The 15,721-nt window shown below is 45.9% G+C and overlaps 1 protein-coding gene across 1 annotated transcript in view; it reads right to left on the bottom strand.

Moving 5' to 3' along the window:
• The window catches only part of ITGA9 (integrin subunit alpha 9), a 295,468-nt gene that overhangs the window by 262,090 nt on the left and 17,657 nt on the right, over positions 1-15,721 (bottom strand). Inside the window, exon 4 of the mRNA XM_039843320.1 lies at positions 7,885-8,008. Within this exon, the coding sequence (XP_039699254.1) occupies positions 7,885-8,008 (124 nt within the window). The remainder of the gene's footprint in view (positions 1-7,884; positions 8,009-15,721) is intronic.

Below are 15,721 nucleotides of genomic sequence, written 5' to 3' on the forward strand. Positions count from 1 at the left end.
TATGTAGTACCACAGAATTGCACTTAAAAATGGTTAAAATGGTAAATTTTATGTTACGTATTTTTTACAATAGTAAAAACAATTTTTTAAAATGTTTTGTAGTCTTTAAAGAGTTCCTTCCACCCAGAATCTAATAACACATTTTGCCAACTCCCTACTTCAGAAGCGGAAACTAGCAACTTTACAGGCCCATAATAATATACCTACGTTCAACTTACTGTGTGTTTTGGACTGAATATTTGTATACCACCAAAATTCACATGTTGAAAGCATGCTCGCCAATGTGATTAGCATTAGGAGGTGAAGCCTTGAGAGGTAATTAGGAACAGGGCATGAGGGCACAGCCGCATAAACAGGGTTAGTGCCCTCATGAGTCCTGAGAGCTTGCTTCTCTCTGCTCTCCACCGTGTGAGGACACGGAAGATGGCCATCTGTGAACTGGGAAGGAGCCCTCATCAGACACCAAATCAGCCCGGGCCTTGATCTTGGACTTCTCAGACTTGAGAACAGCGAGAAATAAATGTTTCTTGTCTAAGTCACCCCACACGATGGTATTTTCGTCATGCAGCCCAAACTGAGCAGGATACTAGACATTTTGGTATCTTTTGTCCCTCCAAAAAAAAAAAAGTAGACCTGAGCATGAAACAGTCACATTTTCTTTAGAACCTCTGCTCAGAACTAAGTGGAATTCACTTTGTGACCAAAGCTCAAGACTTAAGAAGTCACTATCACTGAGCATGGGCAGTCGAGTCACTGTCCAGATAATAAAACCAAATGCTTAGAGTAAGGAAAGATCCAGAACATAGAGCGGATCAGCCTCCCAGCAAAATTTTATCAGGCTAAGGAGCTATATCTGCCCTCTGTACCTGCTGAGACTTGTCTATAGTTTGGGTCTACAAATGCAAAACTGCGACATGGCTTGAAAAGTCTATAACGTTGTATCCTATATATTTATGAAATTGATATGAAAAATAGACTTCTGTGATGGGCCAGAGCACCCCAGTCATCATAAAGAAAACCAACATCCCAATAGAACATGGAGCACAAAGAAGCCTACTCTGAACCTAAAAGCCAGCAAGTCTCCCTTTGCTTAATAAGCCTGTGACCTTCATTAACCTCCCTAAGCCTCAGTTTTCTCATCTGTACAATGGGGGTAAGAATACTTACCCCAAAATAGTGTGATTACTCAGTAAGATCATAAACGTTAAAAGTACCTAACACAACACCTGACACCCAACAGCTGCTCAGCTAACATTAGGTGAATCTGAATCTATTAGTTTCTCTGAGAGGAACAAAACCTGATACCCATCATACGCATATGCTATTTTAGAAGAGGATATTCATAAAAATTTGGACAACCATAAGGAAAATATAGACGATGCATTTTAAGCAGTCAGTAATTCCACGCAATCTCTGGAAACATGTTTGAAGTGTAGAATAGATTTGTGCCCAAGATAAAAATTCTTGGCACCCAAGGAAAAGCCTGCTGGGGGCTCCCTGAGCCCTGAGAGCCACTGCCAGAGACCTGGCCCGGCTGTCACCTCCAGTCACCCTCCCTCTCTCCCCATCAGGGTCCCCCTCCGCCTTAACTGGCCATAACACAGAACTGCATCTGCTTTTTAAAAATCTGCTGTATTTACTTAAATGAGATAATCTTTATGAAAGCTCTTTGGAAACCATAAAATCCTATGTAAATGTAGAGTTCTTTATTTAATAAAAATTTATGGGGCTTGTTCTTGAATTTTTAAATGGATTAACTGAGCCTTTTATGGTTCACTCCAAAAACAAAACACAACAAAACAAAGCCTCGATTGCTTTTCATTTATAAATGGCTCTTGATTGATTTTTGTCCCCTGTGGAGCCACAGCCTCCAATGTTAGAAGGGGGGAAAAAATCTTCACATCTGAATGGGTGATCTCTTTCTTTCTCTAGAAATGATCACTGTCTTTGGAGATGCAACAGCAATCAGGAATAAAAGGCTAGCCACCCCCTGGTAATAAAGGAAGGAGTATGCTTCAAGCCAAATTGAGCCCAAATAGCTTTTCTACCAATTTCACCAACTACTCTGAGCAATACATTTAATTTTACATTTTTCTTCTGTAAAATGGTGCTAACAAAGCCAACAAATCAAGGCTAGTATGAGAAACCCATTAAAATAATGGAAAGTAATAAAAAAAAAAAGTACAGAAAACTTTGGCATAAATGGGACCATTTTAAATCACAGTAAAATTTGATAAATTTGGACCCCAGCAATTCCAAATTTTAGAACATGGCATGAATTAAACTTATAGACAGTCTACAAAAAAAAGGAGAGCGCTTAATAAGCAAATCAACTATGCAAATATCATCTTCACAGTATTTAAGAAACGATCTTTCCAAGAAGTCTTAACATATTTTTAGTAATACCAAGCTTTCTATCCTCCATTATCTATTCATTAATGCAGGATCTGCTAGACACCTTCTGAGACCATTTAAGAATACTATTACGGATCTTAAAGTTAATTAGAAAATTCACATGTACTGAGCGTTCGCTCTGAGCTACGAACTGTGTTGATCACCTTACATACCTCCAGTACCTCTCAAGTAGGTGTTACTCGCCCTCATTTTACAGATGAGGGCACTGAGGCTCAAGGGGTTTGCCCAGAGTCACCCAATCAGAACTCAGGAGCTATGGGGTAAATCACAGGAATGAGCGAGTGATAAAGCCAGATTCTGAAATTAGGTCTAATCCACAATGGCACCCTAATAGCACTTCTTTGTCAGTGTTTCATCTGGAACGTTTTCTGTTCATTTAGCTGGGCTGCTCCCAAATTATTCCACATTAGTGAGGTTTTTCTGTCACAATGAAAAGATGGCTTGTTTACAGCCTCACTCCAGCCAAGCTCCGGTTTCTTGTGTCCGTGGGCTCAAGAGCAAAGGATGAAAGAAATCTCTGTGCCCGATTTCATCAATGCCCTGACAACTTTGGGGAGTCCTAAAATACCATGACTTGGCTAATAGTAACTAATGTTTTATAGTTCTCGCTCTTTAACTTACAAAGTTTTCCCCATATGTCATTCCACTGATGTTCCTGTTTTCTCACACATTCTGACAAAAACCAAACAACATATGGTAGCAATGATGCTGTTCTCATATCGAACGTGAACTAAACGGTTTGACTTAAGGGTGCGCTCCACCAGTTTATTTTACTTTGTGTCCTAAATTCATTTTTGTTTCCCATTCCCTCTACATTTCCCGGTTCCAAACAGGATATTCTGATAGCATTTCCCACCCAACCAGAAACAGGAAGCACCTGAAAAGTCATGAGAAAAAGGTCCTTGTGCCAAACCAAAGACTGATTTTTTAAAAATTCAAAAGTTTGAGACATTTTGGACACGTGCCCACACACTTAGAGGCTTGCCTCAATTAAACCAACCTTCCAACATTCTGAAGGGAGCACAGCTGACCCTCACACGCACCCGCAATAAGGCCACCATTAGAGAACAATGTGTGGTCTTTCTGAGTACTTTCACCTGAGGTTTCTCACGACACCCCCCACAATAAGCCTCAGAAGCGAATGCAGAAGAGCCCATTAGAGCATCCATTCCCACTGAGGGTCCAGCCACAGAGACAGAAGCATGGAAGAGAGAACCTCAGCCAAGCATCCCACTGCTCCCTCTGTGGTCTTTCTGCTTCCTATCCCGCCCCTTCCTCTCCTGCCCCGTACCCACAGCCGTGACCAACGGTGGATTCCCACCACCCCTCCCTTCGATGTGCCCCAACAGGTGGCAGACTCTACACGAGTCTCAGTTTTTCCAGCTGTAAACTGGAATAATCCTGCCTTAATGCCACGTTGAACTTGGATGCAGCTTTGGCCTTTGGGGACAGGTACACAGCAGTATACGCCGGCATAGAATTCTCCCCGCCATGCAGCTCTCTCACTTTTGAAACATTGTGTTCCCTGTCTTGCCCTGTAGATGGGGAACTTCTTGACAGCTGCGACTGCGTGACTTGGGTTTTATCAGGCACTTCTCACAGTGTCTAGCAGGTACTTAATATGAGTAAGTGGACTCTTTCTGGTAGACGAATTAGTCCCTCCATGGTGATTAACGAACCCTAGTACATTAGCACATAATATAGTATATTAACATTTATATGCTTAGCATGTAGTATATATCAACATATACATGCCAGGCGCTGTTATAAGAACTTACAAGTATTAACGCAATCCTCTTCACAGCCCCTTGAGGTAGGTTAGGCAACGAGAGATTAAACAACTCATCTGAAATCACACCATTAACAAGTGTCAGAGCCAGGACTTGACCTCTGGCAGTCTGGGTCCAAAGTCTATCCTCATGGCTATCACGCTACTCTCCATTGTGTGGCATATGAATAACAGAATGGAAAGAAAAACTTGGCCTTGAGAAAGCCACACCACACCTCTAGACCTCAACAAAGACAGGCTGGTCTAGGTGATATCTGAAAGGTCATGTCAAACTCTAAAACACGTCCGTTGTACTTAACCATAATGTGATCCCCTGCCCAATGAATAGAGTTTGCGTCACCGAGTTTTCCACATTAGGAGGAAATAATGGTCGCCTTCAGAGCCAAGGTAGGTTTGCTTCAGACCACAAAACAGGGAGGTGGAGATCCCCAAAGCCAACAGAGCACAGGCAGCAGCCCCAACTGTGGTCTGCACCCCTCCGCCTTGACAGTCCAGCCTTCCAGAGAAATCTGAGCGTCTGCTATCCCTCACCTCTGGTATGACCAAGAGCCACAGAAACGTTCTGTTCAGTCCCCTGTTGTTCTGAGGGGCTCTTATATACCAGCACTCCCCACCCCAGCCTCACCCCAACCCCTCACTCCTCCCTGGGTCGATAAATGAGGGAGGAGACGAAAGCATATGTGTGTGACTATAGGGAAGGAGAATTAGGCGGGCACGTGACCATTTTGCTAATTTCTTCGCTGGCTCCATTTGGCCATCATTAAATCAGCAATCAAAGGCAATCCTGGAGGCTGGGAGTCGATCCCACAGTCACTGGTAAGAGGAATTTCGGGTCCTGAAATGAGCCCCATGTCAGTCAGCTATCACTACGTAACGACCATGTCTGTGGCAAACAATAACAAGCGTTCATTTCTCACTCATACATCTACAGATCAGCTGTGATTTGGCTAATCTAGGTGGTTTCTGGCTGCAAGTTGGGTCTGTTTCACATTTTTCTTTTCTGGGATCGGTGAGCTCCAGGGGACATGTGCTATGGCCATGGTCCAAAGCCCCCAGAGCGGGGTGTGAGGTGGGGAGACATGATGCCTCTGAAGGTCTAGGCTCAGAGCTCACACACTCTATTGTGAACGAGGGACACGTGGATTAGACCGGAGGCCAACCTGTCCCCAGTCTTGCTGCTGCTCTTCTTGGCTCACTCAGGCTCCCACACTCCCGCCAAGCATCACACCAGAGCCACCAGCAAAGTAGACAGGAAGCCGAGCAGGAACTGCTTTAGAGAACACCATCATCCACAATATTCACATTCCTCGTGAATATACCTGTGGGATACGTCAAACAGTCACCCTCTCTGATGACTGGTTCTTATTTAACTTAAACTGGAAAGTCCAAAACACAAACAGAAATCGCCAATAACCACGAACAGGGCATGAAATGGTTTGCTGAGGCCAAACAGATGCAAAATTCAAAACCCAGCTCTTCTATTTACTGTGTGAGCACCCTGTGGCAACTTACTTAGCCGCTGAGTCTCAGCGTCCTCATCTGTAACAGGTGGAAGGCAACGCAGAAGTCCACCTACAAGGGTCCCATCCACACCCGCTCCACCCTGACCATTTCCATGATGTGGCCCCCTGCCACCTGCCAGCACCTGCAGCTCTTTGCCAGGGGGCTTTCCCTGCCCACACACACAGCGGGGCAGAATGCCCAGTGATTAAAGACCCCAGCCCCCCTCAGGTGGGATGGTTCTGAGGTGTGTTCTCTGCTGGCCTCAGAGCTCCCCAGAGACTGCACCGCAGTTGCCCAGGGTGGTAACCCGTGGTAACATCCCTTTGGACTGCCTTCCCTTCTCTTTCTCGCTCTCCCATTCTCTGACCAGTGTCTTCTGCAATAACCTCCCAAACAAATCACCTGTCTTCAAACCCAAGTGAAGGAAAATACTTGTTTTTCAGGGATTGTGTAAAGATTAGGGAGCCCGACACCGGCTTGCTGCTGAGCCCCCGGCTGCCTGATGACGGGCCACTTAGAAGCATGAGCCCCGTGGCTGTAAGCAGAGGCACAGACAGCGGCCCCAGTTCTCTCTCCAAAGGGCGGTCCTTTTGCTTTCCGATGCCTATGGGGGTATAGAGAGGAATCACCGGGGACAGCAACGTGTCCCTGTTTCACAGCACGTCTTCTGGGGAAAGCAAAGTGTGGGTCCCATTGCAAACATAACTAGTTTGGGTTCGATCATCAAGGCCTCACCCACTGACCCCCTCACTGCTTCCCAGCCTGACAACTGTCCAAAGGGTTGTTCCTGGGGCACTTCCCTTTTCTTCCCAGGGTAGGGGGAGAAGGGATAAGCTGGGCAGTCAGAACACAGTCTTGACCCATTACTTGTGTATTTATACTACCTATCCCTCCCTCTTGACCAATTATAGTATCGTCTATGTTTCAGATAAAGCTTTTCTTTCATCTGGGGCAATACAGAGATAAACAGGGCCATAGTTCAATTTCCCTGCATGGCCCAGCCAGAGCTGACCAAATGCTGACACCGGGGCGAAAAAGGGCTCACCCTCTGAGAAGCAGAGGGTTTGTGCCCCTTACAGGGCCCCTGCCAGCTCTTCTGAAGGGCCATTTCACAGAACACCCTGCTAGGGCCACCTGAGTCCCCTTCAGGGCCTGCAGGGCCCTCCACAAGGCAGACAATGCATGTGTCCAGATGGCATTTCTCAGAACCCATTTGCAGGCCACAAAATTTGAAACCTGGAAAAACCCAGAGAGGCCCAAAGGAAATGAGGGCACAGGCCAGTGGAGAAGTCTATCCAAATCAGGGGGAGAATTAAAATATAAACAGCACTTAGAGAAGAAGAGATTCTAGCTCACTCAAAATTAGGCTAAGAAAACCTAAGCCTAAAAGCTATAAAACTGAAGAAAATGACAGCCATTTTCTGAATCTTTACAGTCAAATTTGACTGAGCTAAATAATAATCACCTCAATGGCCCCCAGTGCCCAGGCGTTTGAAGATTTTAAACAGGGAGGCTTAGAAAACATATTTTCCTTCCAAGACCCCCAGGTATCCCTTGGTGAGGGGCTCTTAAAACTTTTCTGAGGATGCATCCAATTCTCAAGCATCTGACAGGGTGCATGGAAGAAAGGAGGAAAGTCAGACAGTAGATGTTATGAAAACTGAATCCTGGGTCTTTTCTGGCCCCTGCCTCAGGACATCTGTCCATGGGTGTGGCCAGGAGCTGTCTCAGGAGCTGTCTCGGGAGCCTTGTGTCCATGCGGGAGCTACACAGCACCATGGAGACCATCTGAACCAACCTCTGAATTTCCAGGTGAGGAAACTGAGGCCCAGAGAGAGCAAGTTTCCCGAGGTTGCACAGTATCCGGCAGTGCCAGGAAACCAAGTTCTGTCTGACCGTTTGGCTGAGGTTTGGTGAATTTCCGTCTGTGAGACTTCAATAAGCTTGATAAGCACTGTGGGCTCTGTGGCAGAAATGGATGAGGCTGGACAGAGCCTGGAACCGCTGGCCGCTTCTCACCCTCCTCATTACCTGGGCAGAGCCTCCAGCACCAAGAGGCCATCTGCGGACACATGCTGCCCTCCTGTTAAGGGTTTGGACAGCTGGGGGACGTGGAGATGGGCTGGGGGTTATGGCACAACGTGGAGAGAGGATGGAGGAGAATTGAAAGCACTCACCTTCATAGCAAGGGATCAGCGTCCTGCCTTTGGCCTGGAGGTTGGACGGGATGATGTAACAGAAGCCGTGGGGCAGGATGTGGTCTGTTTCGTAGTAGATGTTCTTCCAGCGGTGGGCACAGGCCTAAAGGACAGACAAGAGTTCAGAGCAGGATAGTCAGCTCCAGGAGGTCACAAAGCAGACCCCAGAAGTGCCAGGTGGTTCTGTGAGAGAGTAGCAGAGGGGCCAGGAATCCATCTTCCCCCTCCCACCAACTCCAGCTACACCTTGGACCAGGTGTTCTTCTGGGCATCAGCAAACTGAACAAGAACAAGCTTCTGGGAGACGACTGGGAGGAGACCGACAATAAACAAATATATAAACGGGGATCGATCACAGCTGGTGCTGAGCACTGGGGAGGAAAGACACGGGTTATGGGGTAGAGTCTGTGAGTGGGAAGGACGGTTTCATCTGGAGGTCAGAGAGGGCCTAAAGGGTGAGAAAGAGCTGACCACACTGAGCATAGAGGGAAGAGTGTTCCAGAAGGAGGGGGTGTCAGGGGCAAAGAAGGGAATATGAGAAAGGCTTAGAGGTTCAAGAGAAATGAGGAGGCTGGTGGGGCTGGTCAGGAGTGACTGTGGAGGGAGATGAGGTCAGAGGGGACAGGGGACAGGCCACACGGTGGGGTGGGGGACGCCTGCAGACCTTGGGGACGGGTACTATTTTAGTGGATGTGCAGTGGGAAGCCGATGCAGTCTTATACAAATGAGTGGTGTGATCTGATTTACAGTTTGGACAGATAACTTGGCTGCTGTGTGGAGACCGTAGGTGGGCCTGAGTGGAGGTGAACATCCAGGTAAGAGACGATGCTGGCCTGGACCAGGATGCAGGCAGTGGAGATGAGAGGCGATGGCTTCAGGACACATGCTGGAGGTAGAGCTGACAGGCTCTACTAGATGTGGGGAGAGCAGGAAGGAAGGAGAAGGAAGCCAGATGAAGACTGAGACAATCACTCGACACCATCCTTCGGGCCAGGATGGGTCTGCTGTGCACACCCCACCTGTGCGACTGTGTGTTTATTCATGCATCGGGTAGTTAGTGAGCACCTACTACATGTCAGGCTCTGTGCTGGGCACTGAGCACACAGCAATAAACAGTCATGGCCCTTCTCCTGGATCAGTCTGGTGGGGAGACAGACTTGAGTCCTCAGGAGGCACATGTTGAAAAAAAGCCAAACAGACAAGGGGCTGCTCCTCTGCCCACAACAGACCTGGCGGTTCACAATGTCCACCTGCTCACCCACTGGGGCAGCAGTCGGCCCCCACCAGACTTGCAACCCATCAAGGTCACCTGGAAGCCTCATTAAAACATAGACTGGGCGGCCCCACACCCGAGACTCTGGCTCAGCAGGCCTGGAGTGGGCCATGAGAATCTGTACTTCTTACAACCTCCCAGGTGACTGCACTGTGGAACACACTTTGGGACGCTCCTTTCTAGAGCTGGTTCAGGGTAAAGTAATAGGTTGAACAATATGAAATTGATGACTTTTATATTTTTACCTACAGAAACACTTTAGTATGCATATCATTAACTAGAAAGAAATGCTTGTTGATGGTTCTTTTTTTTTAAGTGAATTTACAGCAAAATGCACAAATCTCCAGTGCACCATTTCACGAGCTTTGACAAAGGCACACATAATCAAACCCTTAGCAAGACAGAACATCTCTCCTGGAAGTTCCCTCACACCAGGAAGTGTCTGGTTTTAACAGGCTGGTCAAGGACAGCCCCTCTGAGCAGAGACCCGAAGCGAGTGAGGGAGCAGCTGGAACGGGACCTGGGGAAGGTTCAGGGCCAAGGACCCTTAGGTGGACGAGAGCTTAGGCACATGAGTTAAGGTCATCAGGGACAGACAGACTCCTCTGGTCAGCAGTTGAGAGCAGGCTCTCAGCGCTGATGTCAAACCCATGAGGAGAAACTGAGAGACCTTCCCCACCCACCACAGAACACACCAAGCCTCACGCTGGGACATAGCTGCCCACTCCAGGTGTGTGTATGTCTGCACATCTGAATACCCACAGGCTGATGAGGAGCTGACCTGCTTACTCAGAGGGCATGTGCTCTGGCCAACCCAGCCCGCTTCTCGTGGGCACTCACCACTCACTCCTGCTAAAGGTTCGCTCTGGCCAATGGATGCATTTTCTTAAACTTGCATTTTAAAATATTGACTTCTTGGCTTATTTCCTTCAAACACACTATGGGCCGTAACATTCGTCATTTTTAGGGTCCGTGCCTGACTTCTGCAACCCTGGAAGCTGGGTAGAGTTGTTTTTAGAATTCCCAGTTTCCATATGGGCACCTTGAGAGTCACACAGTGGGGTCGAATGGGACACTCAGGTTGCCGAGAAAGGGAGGGGTTCGTCTGGAGCCTGGTTATCCTTCGGGTCATTTTACAAAAAAATCACTGCTTGCCAGTCGCTCTCCTCTTTAGCCCTCAGGCCAGTTGCCAGCAGGACCCTTGGCCAGGCCTCTCTGCCCAAAGGCAAAGAGGATGTACTCAGAACAAGTTGGAAACCGAGCCTGTCCACACACTGCCTCTTGCCCTAGGACATGAAACTATGTCACACAATTTCTTGTTATTCTTTACTGCAAACCACCCTCGCTCTTCCCCACTTGGTACTGTTTTGTGGTCAGGGCACATTTCCCATGGACGGATATGACATGGGGCTCTAAGAGTATCTCACTAAGTAGAAAGTCATTCTATTCCTCTAGATTTAAGTTGTAGCTCTGATTTAATTCCGATGGCTTGCAAACTTGAACCACTTTTCATCTAATTAGCTGGTAAATCAGTTATATTTTTGTTTATGGATTCAGCAAAGCCCTTGGCTTCTGGGGCTTACCCCGTTTCATTGTATTTCTGGGTTAGAGAGACCGTAAGAGGAGGAGGATGTTTATTGTGGGGCACGCTGACTCTTATAAGGAAGGACTTTCTGCATTTAAAGTCTAGTTTATTGTCTCCTTTTTTTTTAGTGCCATAAACTGTTTAAGGAATGATCTTAGAAGATCCCTAGGAGATCCAAATATTGTGTTTCACAGTAAACTAAACTAAAATTAAGGCATTCTGTGAGGTCAGAGATCAAAGTGTCAAAGGCAATATGCATGTAGGAAAACAAGGAAAAGTCTCTGTGAATTATAAAAAGACCGTTTAGCCCTGATTATCATTATATATACACACACCCATGTCAGCCTGACCCCTACATTAAAAAAAAAAAAAAAATTCCTAAGGGCTGTCTCCAAAGCATTAATAACCCCATCAATCTCGCCAAATGAGCTCTGCTGTGAGGGAGGAAGGGAGCAGAGAGGGAAGAACAGGAAAAAGATCATTCTCTGGAAATAGCAAGACTTGATCAAACTCAGATTGCAAATAATCATAAAAGGGGGGAGGAGGTACTAGCGCCACCCCAAATCTTAGGATTGAACCTATTTCAAGTTATAAGGATTGTTTTTTTCCTCCCCAAAGAATAAAAAGGAGAAAATGAGCAATTTATTTCAAAGGGCTTTTTGTGGTACAGAAACAGCACATCCTAGGAAGGGGTGGAGGTACTGGGCTTCTCCAAATGTCTCAGCCACGAAGGCACATAAGTCCCCACTCCCACCCTGGTACACATGTATTTGCCATACACAGATGGCCAGAGCTTTAACCAGGCCCTTAGGTCCACCCCGGGGCCACTGATGCCACAAATCCTCCCCCAAAGACATCTACCCCTCCAAGGGAAGAAGAAGGGGCCTCAGAGGCACAGGAAAGGAGCTGGACATTCCAGAGGGATGCTGGAAAAGTCATTGAGAATGTCCACCAAATGAAAATTCACCAAGGTGTACACAGATCACTTGTGTACTTTCCTGCATGTGTTAGAGCTCAAGAAAAAGTTCACTAAAAAAGAAAAATCAAGAAACCAAGTAACTGAAGTAAATGCAAAAATGTACCCTGTGGTTTTGAAAAAAATGGACAGATGAGACACAGAGAACAGATAGGGACTGCCCTGATGCTGGGAAAGCAAACAGCGAAGAGATGGAGCCAGATAGCACTGCCTCCACCCAGACATAATCTAGACACTTGCCCTATTTGTTATCTGAGCCCGTGGAGACTAATACAAAGCGGAAACCAGACTTAAACATTTTGAATTGCCCTCCCGAGTCAGTGCCTATGCTGGGGTTGTCGGGTGGTTATAGCAAAAAGTGATTTTTCCCGTTTCTTAAACTACCGTCTGCACACTGGAGATGCAGGACGAGTGGTGAGAAGGGAGGGGCTTGCTCGCCTCCCATCCCCATGCTGCATTCACTCCGGGTATCATCTGTTCCCTGGGGAAAAACTAGAAGGTACCACAACACCTATGAGCCGAGACTGGCAGATACTAAGCCACAGTCAGCCCAATGTCCTGGGTCTTTCCAGAGTTGGTTGCTAGGTCCATCGGCCAGAAAATGCCATTTTTCATTAAGACACTTGACTCCCTATCACAGCGTTCAAATTCCTCATCTGTTCTTTACTTTGAAATCAGCACCAGGTACCACTTTCAAAAAAAAAGAAGAAGAAAAAAAAGCCACCTCAGCTCTTCCTCTTCAAACCCAACCTTAGAATCCAATATTATGTTCCTTGGGATACGGGTCTCATGCCCACTCCCCAGGTACCTTCTGAGTTCTCAAAATGCATTTGAATAAAAATCTATCTTTACATTTTTAAGATAAATACTTGCCTCCAAGGAAGCTGACAGGTAGAACTGAGACATTAAAAAGCAAATGGAAATGAGACCTCCAAAATGTAACTATGACCAGGTCACCACTCCTTGTATCTTGTTGTCACCTACCTCTTCTAAGGGGCATTTCACAACATTATTTCACAACATTTTGCCTCATGCTTCTATCGACCACTTAGAATCAGCCACCGAAAAGAGATGGTAACCGATTCGGTTTCTCTTAGTTTTAACGTTGATGCTCTCTGCCCCTGTATTATCCAAATGCACTTTTAAACACCACTCTTTAGAGAGATCTTCACCAGGCACTGAGTGAGAAAGATTGATTTGGTCTCCGTTTCCTAGTGGCTTCCATAAAAAAAAAAAAAAAGGAAACATACATCCAAAATAAATTATACATATAAGGTACCCACATAATGCTGAGTTTCTAATAACACGAAAAATGCTAAGCTTGTTCCAGACAGCGCTGTCACCAATGGTAGGTTTCATGGAGAATGCAGAGTCTAAATCAGAGAGGACAGAGGAGTGTGGGAACAGAGGGGACTTAGGACAAGTCTTTTCTAGCAAGACTGCATGCGTACAAAGACGCAAGAAAAACTCAACAACAAAAACCAAACAATCCAATGTAAAAATAGGCAAAGGACTCGAACAGATATTTCTCCAAAGAAGGTGTACAAATGGTCAACGAGCACATGAAAAGATGCCCGATATCACTAATCATTAGGGAAATGCAAATCAAAGCCACAATGAGATATCATCTCACACTCATTAAGAGGGCTACTATTAAAAAAAATAGAAAATAAGTGATGAGGATGATGTGAAGAAACTGAATCTTTTTGTGCACCGTTGGTGGGAATGTAAAATGATAAAGCCACTGTGGGAAACAGCATGGTAGTTCTTCAAAGTATTTAGCAATCCTACTTCTGTGTACACAATAGAATGAAAAACAGAATACTGAATTCTGAGATATTTGCATACATATGTTCATATCAGCATTACTCACAATAGTTAAGATGTGGAAGCAACCTGAGTGTCCATCAATGGACAAATAGATCAAGAAAATGTGGAATATACATACATTGAAATATTATTCAGCCCTAAAAGAGCAGGAAATCTTGTTAAATGCTATGCTATAAATGAACCTTGGGGACACTATGCTAAGTGAAATAAGCCAGTCACAAAAAGACAATACTACATGATTCCACTTATATGAGGTATCTAAAGTAGTCGAACTCTTACAAAAAGAAAGAGATTAGCAGTCGCCAGTGGCTGGGGGACAGAGGAACGGGGACTTGGAAAATGGGCATAGAGCTTGTTTTGCGAAATGAATGTTCTAGAGCTCTGTTATCCAACAATGTGCCTACAGCTGACACCGCTGCACTGTACACTTAAAAATGGGTACGATGGTAAATTTTATGTTGTTGTTTTGACAATTTTTAAAAAGCCATGGGGAAAATGGAGGCTGTTGGACGCCCCTCTCTTCCTCCAGCACCCACACTTACTGAATGGATGGCATAGTGACTGCGTAAAACATGAGAAAAAATAGCTCTGCATGCAATGAATTACAGTGGGATTATCATAGCACCATTACCACAAATGCCCCAGCTCTGCCTTCACGGCTTCCTTTGCTAAGTCGTCCCCTGCCGTTCATGTCCCAGAGATGGCCCCTTCCTGATACTGACTTCGGTAATGCAGAACCCCCTGGAAACAACCTCTCAGCCCCATAGAGGTTATCCTTCCGTGGGGAGAGGAAATCGTTTCACTGGAGCAACCTCTGGCTGTAGACCCCCAGCTCTCTGGAGCATCGTGTGTTGTGCTGCCATCAGGACACCGCCTCCCCTGTCCTGAATCTCGACCTCAGGCTGCCCTGATTTTAAATGGATCGGCTTCTTCCCCCGTCTCCATAGGAGGATAGACAAGCATTCAGGCCCTCCTGGGGCCGAGTTGTCCAGTCAGGGTCAGGCCACTGTCTGGAGGAATGTAGAGGCTTGGAGAGGGTCCAGGGCAGCCTGCAACAGTGATTAGACCAAGACAAACAACAGGGTTGGGGACCCTGAACAGGACCTACAGTGGTTTCCAGCAGGGAGGCCCCATGACACTGGTGATAGCATCCAGCTGCTCCCTTCATCCCCACAAGGGGCTGACAAGGGGAAGATGCTTAATTTGTGCTAAGGCAGAATTCAGATGAACAGCCTCTTTCATAGAGAACACAAAAGTGGGCTCCTCAGAGAAGGGACAGAAACATCTTGCCTAGATTCTTTCAGGAAACTCTGTTTCCCCTGGGATAAAACATACGTAATACCCCCAGCCTTACAGCATGTGGCCTCAATAAATGGCAGCTAGTATTATTTTCCCTTCTTGATCTTATGCAGCTTCCAGAAAAACACCAATGGCAAGAAAAGGCCTATGAAGTGAGGATACTGGTCACCTCAGAGGGGAGGGACACAAGGGAACATTCTGGGGTGTTGGCAATGGGGTTGCATGAGTGTGTATATATGACAAATTCACCAAGCTGTTCACTTGAAGTTGTGCATATTAAGATGTTAGTGTTGCATCTCAATAGAAAAGTGTAAAAGAGAAAGGAAAAAATAGACAAAACAAAACCTCTGACACAGTTAGAAACTCCTTTTCAGTTGAAACCAATAAAACTTTCTGCAGTGATAGAAATGTTCTGTGTGCTGTCCAATGCAGTAGCCACTAGCCACATGTGGCCACTGATCAAGATGTGGCGAATGTGCCTGAAGAACTGAATTTTTAATTTAGATTGATGTAAATTTTAACTGGTGGCTACCCTATTGGTTGATGCAGCTCAAGTCTCTGGGCAAAGACTTCTTTTTTATGTGCATCTCCCTCAAAGCACCTAATGGGTCGAATTCAACATATGCATTTTGGGAGCCAAAAAACGACTATTTAAAAATAACATGTATTTCTTAAAATATAATACCATGCAGGCATAAAGAGGAATGGATTACTGATACACACGACATGGATTGATCTCAAAAGTATGACTGTGAATGAAAGAGGCCTTACACAAAAGAGCACATACTATGGGATTCCATTTATATGAAGGTCTAGAAAAAGCAAAAGTAACCCATGGTACCACAATTCATAA

This window comes from Pteropus medius, unplaced genomic scaffold (assembly GCF_902729225.1).
Source record: "Pteropus medius unplaced genomic scaffold, Ma_sr-lr_union100, whole genome shotgun sequence".
In the NCBI taxonomy this organism is placed as follows: Eukaryota; Metazoa; Chordata; class Mammalia; order Chiroptera; family Pteropodidae; genus Pteropus; species Pteropus medius.